Source organism: Artemia sp. Qi Xiang Cuo, chromosome 19 (genome assembly GCF_049724085.1).
Source record: "Artemia sp. Qi Xiang Cuo chromosome 19, ASM4972408v1, whole genome shotgun sequence".
NCBI lineage: Eukaryota > Metazoa > Arthropoda > Branchiopoda > Anostraca > Artemiidae > Artemia > Artemia sp. Qi Xiang Cuo.
In genome coordinates, this window is record NC_142812.1 from 7,081,705 (window position 1) to 7,102,110 (window position 20,406).

Below are 20,406 nucleotides of genomic sequence, written 5' to 3' on the forward strand. Positions count from 1 at the left end.
ACCCCCACCTAAACAATGACTCATCCCCCCCCCTCATTATAGCTGATACGCAATTACAGATCACTAAACATAGCTCAATTTCATTACAAATAAAGCGAATCAACTTGGTTGAATCCAGTACTGCCACCGTGTGGCATTACTTCGAATGCAACGGGGAAGCCTAAAATACAGTTATTGATACTTTTAAGTCAATAAGCTTCTCAGGATTTTAAATTGATTGCAAATTCGTCCTCTTCGGGGTAAAGTCGTAGTTTAGTACCCTAAACCACCTAAACTGTCACCCAACCCCCACTGCTGTTTTGGTGTCTGCCCCCCCCCCGGAAAATTTTCTACTGCCACCCTTGGTAAGCGTATTGTTGATATTACGAGGGGCAATCGTAAAAACCCAAGGGAAATCTTGTAGGTGAAGACGTATGCAGATGAGTATTTCGTGCTGCAATGATTCAAGGCTGTTTTTCAAAATACTCGTCTTTTTTTATTCCACTCAGGACCTACCTGTTAAGATCACGATGGGCAATTACCAACAATGTTTCAAGTTTCACCCAACCTCAAGACAAACCAGAACTGTAGATAGAAGATATACACTTACCTACCTGAAATAATACCGAAAACTTTAAGCAGTGTTATTTTTTTTAAGCATATAGTATGCTTTTGAAGATTTTTCCCAGATGGGAGATAAGGTCGGTAAGTATAGTGAGCTGCCGATTCCTTTAAATTGGAGGGTTCACCCACTTTTTCCGCCTAGTATAGATGTCGCAGCATCGCTGAATTCCCCACGAATGACACACAGGGTTACCAACTTTTTGGTTCACGAATATCTCCCCTGAGGATAAAAAAAAAAAATGTCATTCGTACCCTAAATATGTCCATATTTCGTCTAAAATATGTCCACAATATGTCCATCTTGGAATCTCAGGAACTAGAGGTTATTTTTCTTATCACTTGGGGCATTGACCAAAAGACACTTTCTAAACTTCTTTCAAAGCGGCCAATTAACATAAAATATAATGAAGACGAAATAAAAATCATTTAATACGAGCACAAAACTCATATAAACGTGTAAACACTAAAAAAATAACTTGAGGGGCTTAAGGCTAATCTTCTAACGAGAATTCCTCTTGAAAGGTATGGTCAGCATGACAGTCAACATTCTCTCTTCCTTTGCTAGCTTTTTGCCACTCGGAGTGTTTCTTGTGCATTTCAAAATGTATAATCCAGGATTCCAGCGACGTTCCAGAACGCCAATTAGTTGCTTCCCATTCATCAAAAAACTAGTCCTTTGCATTAAAAGACCATTGCGTAATTAGGTCCTGATAAAACCAAGTAGCGTAAATTGTCTGTCAGCTGCTGCCAAACAGTGGGCAGGCCATATAACATCATCAGAAAATCACGAGAATCCTTGTAATTTCCTTCCCCCTTGGCATCTTGATTTTTTCTTAAGGCAGACCAGAAAACTGACGGATTCACTTCTACAGTGGTTACGCGAATAACATGTTCTTTTGTCAAAAATTAAGTTCCAAAGTTCGCCAAGGTTGCTTCTGGCCTTCTCTTGCTGAAATTCAGTTCCCCGAGCAAGTGGGGAAACCACCTGGGCAATTCTGTCGTGCTCTCCACCAGGAACAATTTCAGGATCCAAAAGTGACAGTGCTTTCAATGTTTCGTCTTTGTGGTCAAATTCAACTTCTGTTTTGGCTAAAAGTTCTACCATGTGCGCTAAACAGTGCTCCCTAACTTTTTCCATATTATAAAAGTAGGAGCTATATACTAACTTTGTGTTTCAGAAAAGAATTGGGACAAAATTCAAACTTTAGCGTAAACAACGAGGTGTTGAAGAGGGGGCAACCCCCTCCTAATTTCTGGAGTGGTTGTAATTTCTGATAGTTTTTTTAAATAATACCTTGAAATCTGGCCCCACATACAAGGGAAAATCCCTCATCTTCACGGATATATCCTTTAGACAATTCAATCCTGGTAAAAATTTACCGGACACCCTTAACATCCCCAGGTATAAAATTGAGTCGGCAAAGAGAAAGCAACACGTAAGAAGAATTTCGTTTAGGAATTTCGGCAAATTCCTATGGTGTAAACTTTCCCCTGAAAAAATCACCCCCTGGAAACTTCCCTCGCCATGGCAAATTTGCCCCTTTGAAAATACCCCAAGCAGAAAATTCCACCCCCTCCCCCATCCGAAAAATGTATTCAAACTTCCCAAAAGCAAATGGTATACGTAAACAATGGGCAAATTTTATAACTTAGACCTTTCCCCAGGGGCCGTGGGGGGGGGGGGGGTCGTGTTACATCTAAAGGCATAGCTATTCAGTTTTCAACTACGCTGAGCAGAATAGCTATCTAAAAATTTTTATCGGACGATTTTGAGAAAAAAAGGGCGTGGGAGAAGGCATAGTAGTCATCCAATATTTTTGGTCACTTAAAAAGGGCACTAAAACTTTTAATTTCCGTTCAAATGAGCCCTTTCCTAATATTCAAGGACCATTGGGTTGATACTTTCATCCCTGTAAAAAAAATAATAATAATAATAAAAAAAATAAAAAATTAAAAAAAAAAAAAAAAAAATACGAATACATGATCTTTCTTTTGGCAAAAAAATTAAAAAATCCACTTTTTTCAGATAGGAGCTTGAAACCTCAACTGTTTTTTTTTATCCGCTGACTCTAATTGTGGAATTTTCATTAAGATTCTATGATTTTTAGGCGGTGTTTTATTCTTTATTCGAAAATCAGGCAAATCTTCACAGGTTCGTAGCCTTTGATGGGTATAACTAAACTAACTGACATTTATATATTTGCGATCAGCACAATAAGTTAAATCTTTTGATATATCTATTAATATCAAAAAATTTTTTTCTAAAGTTTCAGTTCTGTTGAGCCGGGTCGCTACTACAGGTTGCTACCACGAACTGTAAATATATATATATATTATATAGATTCCAGATAGATTATAGATTATAGATATATAAGTATATATATATATATATATATATATATATATATATATATATATATATATATATATATATATATATATATATATATATATATATATATATATATATATATATATATTCCAGACCACCCAGAATCCAAAGCTTCCATTTTGTTTCTTCTCATTTCCAGCTGGTAAATGATAATGCCCAGGGGCGTAGCTCCAGCATTTTTATTGAGGGGGCAAAAAAGTTCCACATCCAGAGAGTCAAGAGGCAAGGGCTATATAAAAGCGTTTTTGCAATTTTTTGGGGGGGACAACTGCCCCCCCCCCTTGTCACCCCCAAACGACGCCACTGATAATACCTGATACATGTAGGTTTAGGTTTTTGCCTGAATCTCAGAAGCTGGAAGTGAGTGTATACGGAAAAGGTGCCAGCTTCTCTTTTGTTTTGACTGTGGCGAGTAGAATTTTCAAGGCGTTTGCTGCAGGAAAGAGTAAGCAACCCCGAAAAATTCAACATAAAACGTAAAAATACACAGATTAAAGTCTTAGCACTCATTTGGTGATGAGTGAAATTTTTTCTACGAAAGTATTTTTTTTTATGTTATAAATTTGGAAAATGTGTCCACTTTATATCCCAAACTTCTAAAATGCGTTTGTTTTGCTCTATTATGTCATTATGTCCCGGTACATAGAAATATGTCCTTTGGAAATAAAATATGTCCAGTTGCTAACCCTGATGACACACTTAATGCCATGCATAGCGCGCTTCTGCCCTGTGTGACGTCACCTGATTTAATAGTACTCAGAAGTAGGCAACCCCTAGTTTGATTCAACTCTAGAGACCACATGAGCACACGCATAATTGCACATGCACATTCGAAGATTCAAATGTTCATTGAAGCCAGTGCTTCCACTATGTCGGATTTTTCCGACATTGTCGGATTTTCGGCCCTCTTGTCAGACAAAAAACTATCGTGTCGGACTTTGGAATTTTGTCGGATTTTCAGTAAAAAACGGATATTTTTCGGATTTGTGTATTTTTCTAGATTACTGGAGTCTCCAACTCCAATAAAAAAGGATTTTCAAACTAGTAAAATTAGAAGGCCAATTCTGTTAGGGATTTTCAGAAAGTCATTAGCGTCAGTGGCGACAGTTTGACAAGGTACAATTTTGGAAAATTTGCACATGCTGTGCTTCAATCTGCTCTGATATTTCAGTTAATTTCAAGATCTGAGGAAAGTTAAGGTGATACTTTTTTCCAATGCCAGTATAAGATTAGAAAGTCTATTGCCAAGATAGTAGCCTACAGGAGAGCTAGGCCACCATGGTTTAGTGACACCATGTGCTTCACAGGTTCAGAATGTTTTAATATCTCAAAATGGCCTACTCAAAAGACTAATGCAAGTTGGGTGTGGGTCTAGGTATATAGATCGGTAAAAGACTGGTAATTATGGCACTCTTCTTGAAGTCAAGTTTAATTCTAACAAAGAAATTACCCAGAATTTGTCCAGAACTGATCTGCGAAGCACACTTGAACCATCGTAGCTATCCTGAGCAGCACTATGGCCACTCAGGATAGAATAAATGGATTCTGCACCAAGCAGGATAGCCTACATATACCCTGCATGGGCTGCATGTGTCTGGAACGGGGGTATGGAAGGAGAAAAAAAGAGTTTCTCTGAGCAGTAGGCTAAAGCTAACCAGTCAGGAACTCTACTATTTTGCGATCATCACCCAGCCCAGGCAACTTCCTCTAATGAGAGAATCTGTCTCTTGTCAGCAATGCCCAAAGTGAAATTATTCCCAAGCACAGCTAACTTCCACTTAGGAGAAAAATTGGTAGGTCTTCTCCTGAGCGGAAATTAGTTCTCTCGGGACTCTATCTCTTTTTGGGCATTCACTAAGTAGTAGCATATCCGCTTATCAGGCAAAGTTGGCTCTATTGCGCGACAGTCTCAAAAGAGTAGAGTTCCTGACTGGCTATAACTAGGGTATCCTACAAGGAAGGTTTAAAAGGTTAAGAGGGTTTCAATTTCCTTTAAGGCTACTCTGACTATCGTACAGTAGATTTACACAGGCTTTTTCAGGTTGGTGTAGCCTGTGTCATAGATTAGTTTTGTTTTAATATATCAAAAAGTGTCATAGGCTACATAATTCACATTCGTTTTTTATTTTCTTTTTTATACTATTGAGATCAAGAAAGCTACAATTATTCAGTCAAACTGTATTGGAAACAGCAAACCTATCATCTAGGAGATTAATTCAATATCATTTACACAATTATTCAATGTGCTTCACAGGTTCATCTTTTGCTAATATCTCCGTTAAAATGACATTCTGATTTAAGAAGAGCAGCTTTCAACAGTGAAGAGACAGTGAATTTCTTTCTTTTTGAAGTAAAGCATACTTTATAGATCCTTTGCTGTAATACACTTATTACATTTTACTTATCAAGTCTGCTTGCAGGAAGTACCATCATGTCGGACAGCTCATCATCTTCTGAAACTGACATTGAATATCTTAGTGGGGAAGAAAGGCGGAAAAGAAAGGGAGAAGAAAAAAGATCCTTCCCAAGAAATAAGGCTCAGAGAAAAAAGCCAAATTAAGACACAGCTGGCTGAATGTCCCTGAATTTAAAGGGTGGCTTGCAAAGGACAAGTCTTCTGATGAAAAGGCTTTCTGTTCGCGCTGCAGTCAGTCCTTGTGTTGTGGTAAATCCGAACTCCGAAAACATGCAAAGAGTGCGAAGCACAGTAAAAGTATAAGGAAATTAGAGGCTTCAAGAAAGCTCACTACAAGGATTGATCATGTCCTTACCACAGACAAAACGAAGAAGAAAGCCTAAAGGCCAAGTTGGCTGCTTTCATTGTCGAAAACAATCTGCCTTTATCATTTATAGAAACTCTTGTACCTTTTCTGAAAAGTTTGCCACACAAGGCTGTTGTTGATAAAATTAGGCTGGGCAAGCAAAATATGACAAATGTGATCAGACAGGCATTAGGACCGCACTACAATGAAGTTCTGTGTGATCAGTTGAGATTCACGCCTTTTTCTATCATTTTTGATGAAACAACTGATGTGGCAGCAAAAAAACAACTTGCAATTGCAGTTTTGTTCTGCAATAAGGATTTCGACGTAGAAGTCGACCTTCTAGATATGGTTGAGTTTTCCAACGGGAAGGCGGAAACTATTTTCAATCTGCTATGCAAAGTTCTTGAAGATAAAAAAAATACCGACGGAGAACTGGGTTGGGTTCTGTGCAGACACTTGCAATACTATGTTTGGGTGTGAGAACTCCGTTGTCAGCAGAATCAAAGAAAAATTCCCATCTGTGATGTGTGTCAAGTGCAGCAGCTATTCTATTGATTTGGTGGCTTCTTATGCTTTCAAACAATTGCCAAAGCAACTGGAAGATCTATGTCGGACTGTATACGATCACTTCTACATGAGTGCCAAAAAGGCGCTCTGAGTTTGAACTAAATCAGCTATTTACTGACACCCCATTCCTGAATGTGCTTGCCCCAGGTCAGACAGGTTGGCTATCACTTCGGATGTGCGTTCAGCGACTATTGCAGAATTGGGATGCACTTTGTAGCTACTTTCAGCTAGTAGTAGGTGAAGATCCCACTCACACAAACGACAGGGCATGGCAAGCCCTAAAGAATCCACTGCTTCGGATTCAGCTTGAGTTCCAGCTCAATGTACTGGAGCTGTTTACAGATTTTAATCTTCTTTTCCAAAGTGAAAAACCGTTGTTCCACAAAATAAAATTAGAGGTGGAGATACTCTTGAGAAAACTGGTCATGAAGTCCATGAAGACCAGCTACGTCAGATCAACCTCGCCCTTGAATCTTGACCCCGACAACGCAAGTGAATACTTTGCAGTGGAAGATGTGTACTTGGGAGTTGCAGCTCACGAGTCTCTTCAGACCTTGCAATCAAACCCGAGTACAAAAGCAGATGAACGTGAAGTGAAAGTCATCTATGAATGTGCTCGGAAGTTGTATGTAGAGGCGGTGAAGCAAATGAAGCAGCGATTTTCATTTGAAGATGAACTGTTTACATTGTGCGAAATACTTGACCCTGTGTAAGCTTTGGATATCGGTGCTGTCACTCTTCTCCAAAAGATCCTTCAGCGGTATAAGGCTTCATCGTGGGATGCACGAAAAATTATAGAAGAATGGCGGAGTCTACTGATCTTTGATCTTCCAGATGTGACAGACGTCTGTGGTTTCTGGCTCCATGTGGCTTCTTTGAAGACGCCAAATGGTACGCAGAGATTCCTCAACATAGGGGGGGGGTTGTGCAGCATCTTTTGACCGGGCCGTTTTCGAACGCAGTTGTAGAGCGGTTCTTTTATACGTTGAAAGACGTGAAAACAGATCAAAGGAATTTGCTCAAAAGTGTGACCCTTACCTCTATTATGCAGGCCAAGTCTGGCATGAAAAAAAATAAACATGTATCCCGCGACTTAGCGGTCGATGCTCCCCTTTTGAAACGACTCAAGTGTGTTAGAGCAAACGCGACGGCAGACGAGAGCGTTCAGTCTAGTGGAACTGCAGCTTTAGTTTAAGTTAGGTGCAGATGAAAGACGTAAGAGGGTAAGGAGCATAAGTGAACGTTTAAGCTGTAAGTATCTCTCCTAAAAGAAAACAAAAATCGAAAACCCCTTTTTTGCATTACTTTTCCACTGTTTCGGATGTCTCTTACACGGCGAAAATCGCCCGGCTTATCTTGAGAGCGGAAAAGAGATAAATTTTCTTTTGCTTATACAATCAGGCTTACATCGCGCGTTTGGAAATAGTCCTATAGAATTGTGCAATATACAAGGCAGCAGTTATAGCGTTTTTTGTTTTTGTTTTTTTTTTATGCTTTTTAATATGCGAAAATATGGCCAAAGATTGTCATACTTGTTTAAATTAATATTCTGGCTTGTGATACAAGTTTTCCTATTAATGTATACTCATGAGGAGCTAAGCATTTTTGAAATCGTCATCGCGTTCGTCACCTTCGTAGAGAGCTTGTACTGGACTGGACCATTAGGCCCATAAGGTATAACACTGTCTAGAACGTGGTCAAGATCGCCACACAGCAGCCCAAGAAGAAGTAGAAGTTGCTCTCGGCCATTTGATCCGATGGAAAAAAGGCAAAGCAGAAGGTAAAATAGTATGGAAAACAAAATAAAGAGGCTTTTTTACGCCCAGAAGACGGATTTTGGTTCACAATTTCGGTTTTTCGTCGAAATTCCGAATTTGTTGCAACTTATTTTTCTTCTTGAAGCGGTTGACGGCGTTTTGAAAACATACTGTCTTGGCTAATGGTCCACGGCGTCTGAACCGCAAATAGCTGCGTCGTCAGCGCAAGGAATTTCTACTGCGGCTGCGTGCTAAAAGAAGGGCCAAAAGGATGAAAGCGGGAGCAGCGGGATCGGATCGGGGAACTCAAAGGCGACTCACTGCATCCTTTTCAGCCTAACACAACAGCAAGCTGAAATTGCCAAAATCATTTGCAGAAGAAGACGTTTGAGAAACCATTTTGAGCCGTTCTGAAGGTCTATAAATAGTGTAGAAAATGAGAAGCTTCATTCTTGTAGTCGGACTTTTGTCAGATTTTTCGGTTCGAGTCGGACATTTTTCGGATTTCGGACAACCGCGGTGTTGGAAAAATAGTCGGATTTTCAGTGGTCGGGTGTCGGAATTTTCAGGATTTTCAAAAAGACGGAACAGAAATCTAGTAGGAACAAAGTGGAAGCACTGATTGAAGCTAACAGGATGAAACATCTAGTTTTGACGTGTTTCTTTGTTTCTGTTTTAAATCATTCAAGGAGTGAAAAAGTTGATCAAACAGGTAGATATCTATTCATCTTCTAGCGTATTTTTTTTATTCTTAACCGGTTGGGTTTGATAGCCCAGTTTTGTAAATTCTAATTACGTGTCTGTTACGCAATATGACGGAATATCACGTATTTTTGAAAGGAAAATAGTATATTTTGTTATATTTTCCATCAAAAGCTATAAACAACTGAGAAAAAGGAAGTACTTATCTGTTAGCCAGTACACACTCAAGAATTTGGATCTACAGGTACGGGGTTGAAACAACTGAATCGCTTGGGAGATAATTTGGGCAGTATATTTGGTACTTATGCATTATGGAGGCACCGCGAAAGAAGTCAAGTTTGGTTAATGCTAATGAAATAAAATAAAATAGGGTGAATATATCATAGTTTAGAACAAATTTGGGCTATACATTTGCACATTGGGGAGGGTGGGGTGGGTAAAGTATAGGGTAAATTTCTACCAAATCATATTATTGACTTACGCATAAAGTGCATATACCACTTGATGCCTTTTTTTTTATACTGATTACGAATATAATAATCATTTCTATAGGAAATGAATTTCAGCCCCCCCCCCATATATGCCAATTCAGGGTATATATTTCTACATTAGCGGGGGTGGGGGTAAAGTTTAAACTTACCTCTCATTAATACATTTTGCCCCCACCCCCCCTCAGGCAGAAATATATACCGTGGATTGGCATATATAGGGGGGGGGGCTGAAATTCATTTCCGATAGAAATGATTATTATATTCGTAATCAGCATAAAAAAAGGCATCAAGTGGTATATCCACTTTATGCGTAGCCTAAGTCAATAATATGATTTGGTAGAAATTTACCAAGTATAGCATATATTAAATACATAACCTAAGCTAGGTACCCCCCCCCCTTAACCCCAAAATAATCTTTTTAATATTGTAAACTCCATAAGAAACAACGCTTTGCAATCAATTTAGGTCTCACAAATACCCGTTTGACGGGTTTTGTCGGGTGATTGTAGCATTTCCCGTTTGGAATTCCACATACAGTATATAGCGGGGCCCGCATAATGCATAAGTACCGTATATTTGCACAATAGGGGGGGGGGGTTAAGTACAGCTGGGCTGTATGCAAAATGTAACCTAACCAAAATACCAACTAAATGTTTATTAAAATATAGGTACAATGTAGTTTTCCACTGAGCCGAAGCTAATTGTCTCCGTATACAAACATTGTTTAAATGTCCCTTGAAAAGGTAAAGGTAAAGAATACATCAAACAACTTCCATCAAACAACTTTCCACCAAACAACTCAAACAACATATCTTTTCAACAACTTTTCCATCAAACAACATATCAAACAACATATAAACAACTTTGAGAAAAAGAATAGCCTCTAATTATCTCAACGTTTTGCTACACTCTTAGCATCACCATTCTATTTTCAGCATCGTGATTTATTCTTTATTATCGCCACTGCCAATAACTCCAGATGTTCATGTCAAGAGTATTATGTAGCCGATTTGAAAATTCCCTTCTTCTTACGTGTTTTTATATATCATTATTGTCTTTTCATAGTTGTTTCTGGTTCCCATGTAACTACCCCGTTCAATTCATCACGGTTCAACTCAACATCTTTTCAACCTTACCCCTCTAACTCAACCCCTGTAACTCGACCTTTATTCAACTAAATCCCCGTGCAATTTGACCCTCATTTAATTCAACCCCGTCTACATCTTGCCACTCAACCCCCGTGCAAATACACCCCTATTCAGTTCGGTTCCATTGCAACTGAATCCCATTTATCTGAACCCTCGTGCAACTCAACCCCATTTAACTAAACCCCGTGTAACTGAACCCCCGTGCAACTCAACCATCGTGCAACTGAACCCTGGTATAACTGAACTCTCGTATAGCTCAACCACTGTATTTACATTGGGTAAAACACAAGTTACAATCTTTATTGTTCAAACTGGTTGGACTTGTTTGCTTTTTAAAGTCATAATATAAATGACTGTCAAGATGATTAATAAAAAAGCTGTCTTGTTGTCACAAAAACAAAGAAAAGTCACAAGCTCTTAAGGCCACATTTATTTCTCCTTTTTTTATGTCTGTTAATGAGGGTTCCCTTCGCCCTGTCACTATCTACGGGTCTAGGTGTTTACCCCCTCTCCCGTGGAAAAAACCTCTCCTGGAAAATACCCCCTCGCGGAAAATATGGTTTTCCAAATTGGAATATTTTATTTGGGTTCTGTTGTTTTTTAGTTTAGCTGAGAAGTGCTAAGGAAGGGGGAAAAGAGGAATTTATTTATAATTCTCCCCCCTCCGTGCAAAATGTTCTTCTTATGGAAAATCCTCCAGAAACTCACCCCCCCTTCAGAAAACTCCCACGCCAAAAATGTTCGCATGTTTCCTAATAACAAACACTACCTGTAAACAATGGACAAATTACACAACTTAAATTGTACTTAAACTTCTGCAATGGGGTTCTCTGATTGCTTTGTAGCTAGTGAGAGAAAAGATACCTCAAAAGGTGCATTTTAATGCCAAAACATCTCAACTCTCATTGACCCTTTGAAAAAATGCAGAATTAGCTCTAGGAGAGAGACGAGAGGAGGATTGAGGCAGGGTCGTTACTAGCCAAAATGTTTGGGGGGGGGGGGTGCAATATACTTTACCGTATGGCTGGTCATTTTTACCGACAGTTTTTGACAAAAATTAGCATTACTGTTCGTCTCGAATACAATGCGTAAAATCACTGTAAGAGTCGGTAAAACCGCTGCTTTTACCAACCGAGATTCAGAATTCGGTACGTAGCCTATCATGTCACTATTTTAATGCTGTTTGTTTAACCAAATGAAAGTTGTGCACTTTTTAAGAGTTAAAAGTGATCGAAGGCCTTCCATCCCACCCTTTTCCCCCCAAATACATCCAATCGATAATTTTGAGATGACCATTTTATTTAAAAACAGATCAAAGGTTAAATAACTATGCCTCCAAGGTTCACAACCCCTAGCCCCTGGTACAAGGGCTGTAAGTTATGCAAGTTGCCTATTGTTTACATATAAGGTGTTTTTTTTATTTATTTATTTTATTTTTTTTTTATCAAGAAAAGAGCGTATGTTGTATCCTATAAATAAAAAAAGCATGGAGCATTAAGGTCACACCTTAGGGAAATGTCAATAAGAATGCCGAACACAATCAAAAGACATATTTTCCTTTATTGCGGTTGTAAAAAAAAAACAAAAAAACAGCAATATCTACAATGGCTGGTGGTATCAGCCATTACATCGCTCGAAAAATGTTTAGGAGCATCTTCAACTAAATTAAAAGTTTTTTTTTGTACATCCAGTTTTACAAGGCGACGTATCTGCAATGTGTCGAGAACAGCTGAGAGTATAAACCTGAGGGTATGAAGTTTAAACTCTCTTGGAATGTTGAAGGAATGTTGAAAAAAAGGCTGGAGTGCAACCAATCCCCCTCCCATATCCATTTTGGTTCTAGGTGATTACCCCTCGGAAAATACCCACATGGAAAATACCCCCGGAAAATACCACCTCGCGGAAAATACCCCCCCCCGCGAAAAATACCCCCCCCCCTGGAAAATAAAGCTTTCCAAATTTGAGAATTTTATTTGAGTTTTTTTTTAATTTACGTAGGGGGAAGGAATTTTGGTACTTGTGTATTATGCACCACTCACTCAAGTTTACGCTGTGTAAAATTCGAGCCCCATCGTTTTTTTCGTTAGTTTCTTCGTTACTTTAGAAATAAACTTGGGCTATAGATTTGCACATTAGGGGGGGGGAGGGGGAAAAAGTATAGCAGGTCTGCATGCAAAATGTGTTTGGTACAATTATTCTGCATATTAGATAGATAGATGAGATAGATAGATAAGTGTATTTTAAAACCAAATATACGGCCTTAAACGTAGTAAAATAACATAAATGAAAGGCACAAATAACATAAACTTTGATGAGCGATCATCATAAAACAATTAAATGAAACACTACATTAACCTAATAATAGTACTTAATACTTGAAAAAACGACTATTGAAAAAAACATGGAACACTTGAAAATACACTCAAATGAAACATTACATTTACTTTATACATTTACTGGGATTTTTTTTTATAGTTAACAAAATATCCAGATACCTCGCTAGTCTTCTGTAATTTTTAGTGGCCATATACCTAGAAAGAATTGTTTTTTGACTTCAAACTGCCCAAATACTTTACCCCCCTCCCTTATGTGCAAACATTTAGCCCAAATTATATATTTCCCTTATGTTCTGTCACTTGTCTGTCTTCTCTCGCGCTAAGCTAAAAAAAAAAAAAAAAAACTAACGAAGAAATCGGTTTGTTCTCGAGTTTTACACGGCGTAAACTTGAGTGAGTGACCCATAATACACAAGTACCAAAACTCCTTCCCCCTTCGAAAAAAAAATTCAAATAAAATTCTCAAATTCGGAAAGCCTTATTTACCCCCCGGGGGGAGGGTATTTTTCGGGGGAGTATTTACTGGGGGCGGGGGTATTTTCCGCGGGGGGGGGGAGGGGGCATTTTTCACAGGGAGTATTTTCAGGGGGTATTTTGCGGGAGGGGGAGGGTATTTTCCGCGGGGTATTTTCCTCGGGGAGGGGGGTATTTTCCAGGGGGAGATTATTTTCCGCGGGGGGTATTTTCCAGGGGGGGTATTTTACTCGGGGGTATTTTCTGGGGGGGGGTAAACGCCGGCCACCCTCCTTTTTAGCTGCAATCTCATCAGACATCTGATCAAAATTCGTTATCTAGATTCACAAATGTCAAAAATTTTAAGCATAAATATTTATTACTTAACGTCCAGAAAGGTCTGATTCATCTGAAAAAAGAGAAATAATTCAGCTTTAATGGTTTGTGACATCGGATCTTCTTTTTTTTGCAAAAATAAAGCAAAGCTTTCTTATGAATGATCTTAACAGGCGTTTTTATCATGACTTTAAGAAACAAACAATTCCAACAAGGTTGAACATGTAACAATTCTAGCCCAATGATAATCTCTCATATTTTTAAAATACTTAAAAACTGAGTTGAGTGGTTCAGTTGCGCGATGGTTTAGTTACATTAGGGTTCAGCTGCAAGGTGGTTCAGTTGCACGATGGTTCAGTTGCACGTTGGTTCAGTTGCACGGTGGTTCAGCTGCACTGTGATTCAGTTGTAGGGTGGTTCAGTTGCACGGCGGTTCAGTTGCACGGTGGTTCAGTTGCACGGGGGTTCAGTTAAATGGGTTGAGTTGCACGGGATTTTAGTTGCACAAGGGTTTAGTTAAATGGGGTTTAGTTGCCTGGTGGTTCAGTTACACGAGGGTCCAGTTGCAAGGTGGTTCGGTTACACGGTGGTTCAGTTACAGGGGCTCAGTTACTTGTGGTTCAGTTACACAGTGATTCAGTTACACGCACACCGTTCAGTTCAATCCTTATTCAACTGAACCTCAATTCAGTTTAACCCAAACAACAGGTTATGTTAGGTTGAATAGGGTTGAATTTAATGGGGGTTGAGTTAAATGGGGGTTGAGTTGAATGGATGTTGAACGAGGGGTCACCCGTTTTTTGGAATCACTTACACCAGTGCCAAGCGTGGTGAAAGTTTGCCACACATGGCAGAACTGTGCTATGCATGGCCGAGCTTCATGGCACGCATGGGGCTCTGAAATGTATACTAAGTGGCGGGGATTGAGTGGAACGAGAGTTGAGTTACTCGCACATTGTTCTTTCCAGAAGAGAAATGAAATTCGAAATGGCTTACAGGAATTTCATTAGCTTACAGGATTCTCAAAGGCTTACAACTCTGAAAGTACTGGTCAGGTTTCAGGTTTTGATGTGTATCGGTTAATATGTACATTTTAATGCAAAAATCGCCTCCAATATATTACCAGTATGGCAAACGTTTCAATATACACAAAAATATAAAAAATAAGCTATCATTAAACTGTTTCAATACATCTGTTATCTATATATGCTACAATGTTATTGAATGATCTGGTGAAACTCCTACGCTTTTAGTATTGGTTTGGTCAAATCAGTTGATTTGATTCTCACCGATTTTATCATGTCTCTGGGTAAGGGTGCATCCAGGATTTGTTTGGGGGGGGGGGGGGTACAATAAAAAACTTTGAAAACGCATTGAAATTTGGGTACTTGTGTATTATAGCAACCACATTGTTGTTCTTGATCTGTTATAAAACCGGTTTCTCTGTGTGTAATCGGAGCTAATCAGCTTAGCATGTGTGAGGTAAACTACTATGCGGGTATATTATAATTAAATATTTAATATATAGAGTTGGTTAGGTTAGGCATTTTATATAATGCGCTCTGGGCGGCCTGCTTTCCATAATTCTCTGTTGTAGTTTCCAGAATTTTGTTACTGAAGAATTATATTTTCATCTTATTTTTGTATATTTCATTATGATTAACCTAACTTCACTTCTTGAGTGTGGTCGCTATAATACACAAGTACCGAAATTTGTTTTTTATGAGTCAGACAAAAAGCTCTTTTTTTTGGGGGGGGGGGGTCAAAACCCACGACCCTTCCCCTCCGGATGTGGCCTTGTCCTTGGGATTTTGATTTAGTCACTTATCTCATCGGAAAAGTACAACATATATACCGCTATCTTCTGATGAGGCTTTACTGTCGTCTTTCCGCTATTAAATAAAAAAAAAAGTTTTTTTTCTACTGAAAGTAAGAAGCAACATTAAAACGGACATAAATTATTCTGTATATGAGGGAGGGGGGATGCTCCCTCCTCAATACCCCGCTCTTCACGCTAGAAATTCTTAGTACCCTTATAAAACCTCCTGATTCTTATTAAACAGCCGTTTTGTCTCACCGAGCGAGACATTGAGGAGGGAGCACTCCCTCTTATATACCGAATAATTTTTGTTCGTTTTAGGTTTTAATGTTCCTCCTTACTTTCAGTAGAAAAATTTGTTTTTTCCATCAACGCTGCAAATTCCCCCCCCCCCCAGAAATGCTTTTGCAAACGATTCCGCCTGAAAAATTCTCCTTAGCGAATATCCCCCTCCATGCAAATATCCACTAGAGAATCCCAACTTCGCTGAAAATTTCCCCTTCATACTTCCCCCAGAAAATCTCCACACGTTAGATAGAGTCGTCAACGAGAAAATAAGACAAATAAAACCAATTTCGTATATGAATTCTGTAAATCTCCCCGTGTAAAATTTCCCCTGGTATGTTCCCCCCCGGAAACTTCACTTAATGGAAAAAACCCAAACGTAGAAAATCCATCCCCAGAAAATCCCTCCCCCGACGAAAGTAGTAAGGGTGTACGCACTTTCAACCATACATTCAACCATACATTCACGCCTACAAGAATATGCAGTACAGTTTCATATGCACATTGCAAAAAAGCGAGCAATGCTTCGCCTATAAAGAGGTCAAACATGTTATGGAACCATGTTTGGGATTGTTTAAGACAAGCAGACTGGTTATTACTATATATTTCAACTATACAAGGATTTGCACAAGAATATACACTACAGTTTCACGTGGACATTTTAAAAAGCTGGCAAACCTATAAAGTGGTCAAACATGTAAACATGTTTTCAGAGTATAATCGAAATTCTATAAGACAACCAGACTGTTTTTTGAGGCAACACCAATTTTTTAGGGCCAATCAGAAACAGCGGAGGTTATTCTATATACGATAACTTGATTGGTGATTGGATTTGAATAAAAGCAGTGATTTTCATTACAATTCATATTAGTAATAGAATTGAATTCAGAGAGAATAGTTTATTTGAGAGGATATTAGTAGAACAAATGAGTGGTGTATTTGAACTATTGGGATTGATGCTGGAGCTGGCAGCAACGATATTCGTGTACCAAATATGGCTGTTGATAAACTTAAGGGTGTAGACATTGCCTTGAATGGGACGATATGTATGCTAGATATGTAATATCATTAAGCAAATTTAAGCTGGAGGAGCAATTATGTTTTGCTGCGAAACTGAATATTGTGCATATAAATAGACTTCAGGCAGCATTAGATGTGCTAGTGAAATATATTGATGAGAACAAAATGCATCAGTGAATATTATTGTTGTAATTATACTCAATAAAATTGTTTTTAAATCAAAGGTATTTTTCTGTCTATAGTAGACTAGCGTATATTTTTTAGAGTAGAAAAATTTTGGTTAGTCTGAAGTTGGTTGTGAGAGTGTTAGGACTCTAAAAAATGGATAGATTTGAAAATCACGGGGAATCTTGTGCATATGGAAAAACTTTGATTTTAGTTGATGACTTTCTGGAGTAGTTTTTTCAAAGGAGGTTATTTTCTCAGGGAATGCTTATCGATAAAATGCAAACTGAGTCACCATCATTAAACTACTGCATGAAGTTTTTACGTTGTGGTCCAGAGGCATTAACACAATTTATAGACATATTAATCATGAAACAGCAAAATGATATTGTGGATATGCTTTTAAACACTAGCTTATAAATTTAAGACTATTTTCATGAGAAAGATGGTGTTCAAGGATGATTTACTTCTCTCACTCTCCCAGTCGATTTTTTACTGCTGGTAGCCCAGTTTCATTCTTGCAGTGAGAGTGGCAACACATGACAAATTTTTCTATACTTGCCAACTATTCGTGTTCACTCTGTGCAGCTGGTCATCATGTGAGCAAAATGATCGACGAGTATGATGAAACGTTCGGATTATGCAACCCATGTAAAGTGCATGGAGGATATGCTGTACAAATTAAATAATGTAATTCCTGTCTTGAAGAGGTGTGTGACTCTCATCCTAGAGGTCACCTATGCTCCAATTGCCACTATGATAAATCTAATCAGTGGGAGAATACATATTCCGGTATGATTGGAAAGAATCCTAAGCGTGATTTTAGTTTATTGCTACGAGATTGGTATCGTCGTGGTTTTAGATTGACCTGGGAGGAGGAGCCGGGTCAGCGATTCAACTGTTGGAACAAAAAAAGAATATGGTTTCTACGTCATCGTTGTGAAGACAATGGGTGTTATGATTATAAGCCCACTGATTGTTATGTGGCTGTGACGGAATGTGATTCGACACTTGAGGACACTGTTTGTAACATTGCTTCAAATAAACAAATTGAAACATGTGAATTCTATAGAATGAATGAGAATAGTAACATTGACTATACAAAGAGATATGACAAGAGTGAAGTTACACTACTGTAGAAAATAAGTCGTTTTTATCATGTATATACACTTTTTTCATTTATTAATAAACAATTTCACATACATTTTTAGAACATTTTATTCGTAGGGCACTAAAATCAATATTAAACACGCTTGTAAGTATATTTTCCACTAGAAAGTCGTTCAATTTAGGTAAGTCAACGTAGATGTCGAGAAACTGCTTGTAGGTATAGCCACGACATCTGAACATGAAGAAGAGTAGTGCATGAAAACCACATGTCTTAGTAGTTAAATTCTGTACTTTCATTTTATTTTCAATGGTATGTGCTCCACTGCTTTTAGAAAAGCTTCTGTTGTATTTAGTATAGAATAAATATGATAAATTCGGAGGATAAAAAAATGCGTTATTATTCATTGTTTGAAAGATAGATAGCCAATGGCCGGTTTTCAATGTCGATGAAATGTAATTAACAATGATTAGGGTAATTCTTTGTTGATTTTGAATAATAGTTTTCCCACTGCTTTCAATAAAGTTGCTGATTTTTTGGAGTGTAGAATTTATAGGATAGGCCAAGATGATCAAAAAATTCAATATTCTTCGCTGTTTGAAAGATGCATAGCCAATGGCCTGTCTTCAAAGTCGACGAAATGCTATTAACAATTTTTAAAGTATTGTTAACTCGTGGAATTATTTCAATAAAGTCCGAAGGTATACAATAGTAATTGTACTGGGACATGTATGGATCCATATTAAATATTTTGTTTATTTTGTTTGTGTTCATGGATCTAGGTATAGTGAAACGCTGCCGTCGGGTTTTATCTCCCAATAGATTTCTAATTGACTCAATGATATTAGCGTGATACTCTCAGTCAAAGCATCGGAAAATATACACTCTAAACGTAAATTCCCTGTTCGTACTATGCTCATATCCTGGGTCTCCGACAAGTCCAAAACAATTATGCCATGATTTTTTGAAAACATAGAATTTGTTTTTCCATTTTCAAATAGTTGGGAGTCATGATCTAGGGATTACATAGTCAACTCGTACAAAGTTCTATAGGATTTTGCATCGAGAGATAAAGTGAGGGTTGTTAGATCAGATAATTGGAACGCGAAACTACACACGCCAAAAAAATTAAAATCTTGGGGGGATGCTGTCTAAAATCAAGCAGTGCTGGTACCGTTTACAAAGAACAAAGCCAAATTCAAAGATACTTCTTCAGTCATTATTAATGAGACGCTGTAGCTAAGAGAGCCGGTGGCAATGTGACATTGATTGATGATTGTATGGGGAACAAGAAGTTTAATATTCTTACCATTGGCTCTTAGCTTTTCCACTGCCAATGCAACAGAGCTCAAAACCTTTTGGTTTTGGACGTGAAGAATTGCTGAACTGATAATGACACTTGCATCAGGTGCTGCAGGAACTGTTTTTCTCAAAATAAAATTCGATGGGGCCAGTTGCAACTTTATGTCAATCTTAACATTGGGGGGTAACCATTGGGATACATTGAATATCTCATGATTTAATTTTCCATCTAAATGATACTCCTGGTTCACTGCAGTAGTCAACTCGCCGTCAGTATCAACACCTGATCGATATTCATAGTCCAATGATTGTCCTATCAACTCCTTGTATGCCTTTGGTGTCATCATCATAAATTGTATGTAGCTTGCATAATTGGATAAATTATTGCTAGTGCTCACCAATGTTCCATTAATAAATACATTAATTTGTTTGAATCGGTTGTGTAGAATACAGTTTTCGTAGGAGAGACCGTCTACAGCAGTTGGAGATTAATTATCTTACTTTTTCTTTACCGAAAAATTTAAATCAATAAATTTTGATTACAAATCAATGAAATAGTCTTTATTGGAAAATATTTGAGAGTGTATATTTTCCGAGAGGGGTTGTTGGGGGTGAAATTGTTCATAGTAGCCATACTTGACACTGACATCAATATTTTCAGCATTGAACAGATTCAATGAGGAACTGATTGATAAATATGATTCCTTGTGGGGGGAGATAAGTCATCTTAAGAGAAGAAATCCTTCTTTGATCTAACAGTCTTTTTCTTTTTCTTCTGCTTATTGGTCTTCCTTGTTTTATTCCTCAAAGTCCTTGTTGATGTCCTTCACTTCCCGCCTGGGTGGAGACTAATGACTGAATGACGCACATGCATCCTTTTCAATCCCTTCCCATTTTGCTGAGATTTTCATTGCTCACCAACGGCTCTTGCTGAAGGTCTAGTATTTTCCTTAACACTCTCCTTGAAATTCTTACCCGACCCCTAGTCCTGTAGTGTTGAGGCAGCAAAATTTGATGCAGCAGGTACAAGATATTTTCTGGCAAGGGGTAGTGCAGAACGAAATAGCCTAGCAAGACAGCTACCAAGACCATAGCCAGACATTGTAGTACGCCCCTTGTAGTAGTCCAATCCATTGCCTATTTGACGTGGACTCTGA

General features: G+C 38.3%; 2 protein-coding genes across 2 annotated transcripts in view; both read left to right on the forward strand.

Annotated features, from left to right (window-relative positions):
- The window catches only part of LOC148940441 (uncharacterized), a 309,073-nt gene that overhangs the window by 112,226 nt on the left and 176,441 nt on the right, over positions 1-20,406 (forward strand). The gene's annotated exons all lie outside the window — the stretch shown is intronic.
- LOC148940442 (calcium/calmodulin-dependent protein kinase type II alpha chain-like) overlaps positions 3,799-20,406 on the forward strand; it is a 72,098-nt gene continuing 55,490 nt past the window's right edge. The window contains exons 1-2 of the mRNA XM_089105266.1: positions 3,799-3,843; positions 8,706-8,796. Coding sequence (XP_088961392.1) covers positions 3,838-3,843; positions 8,706-8,796 — 97 coding nt within the window. The 5' untranslated portion in view covers positions 3,799-3,837. The remainder of the gene's footprint in view (positions 3,844-8,705; positions 8,797-20,406) is intronic.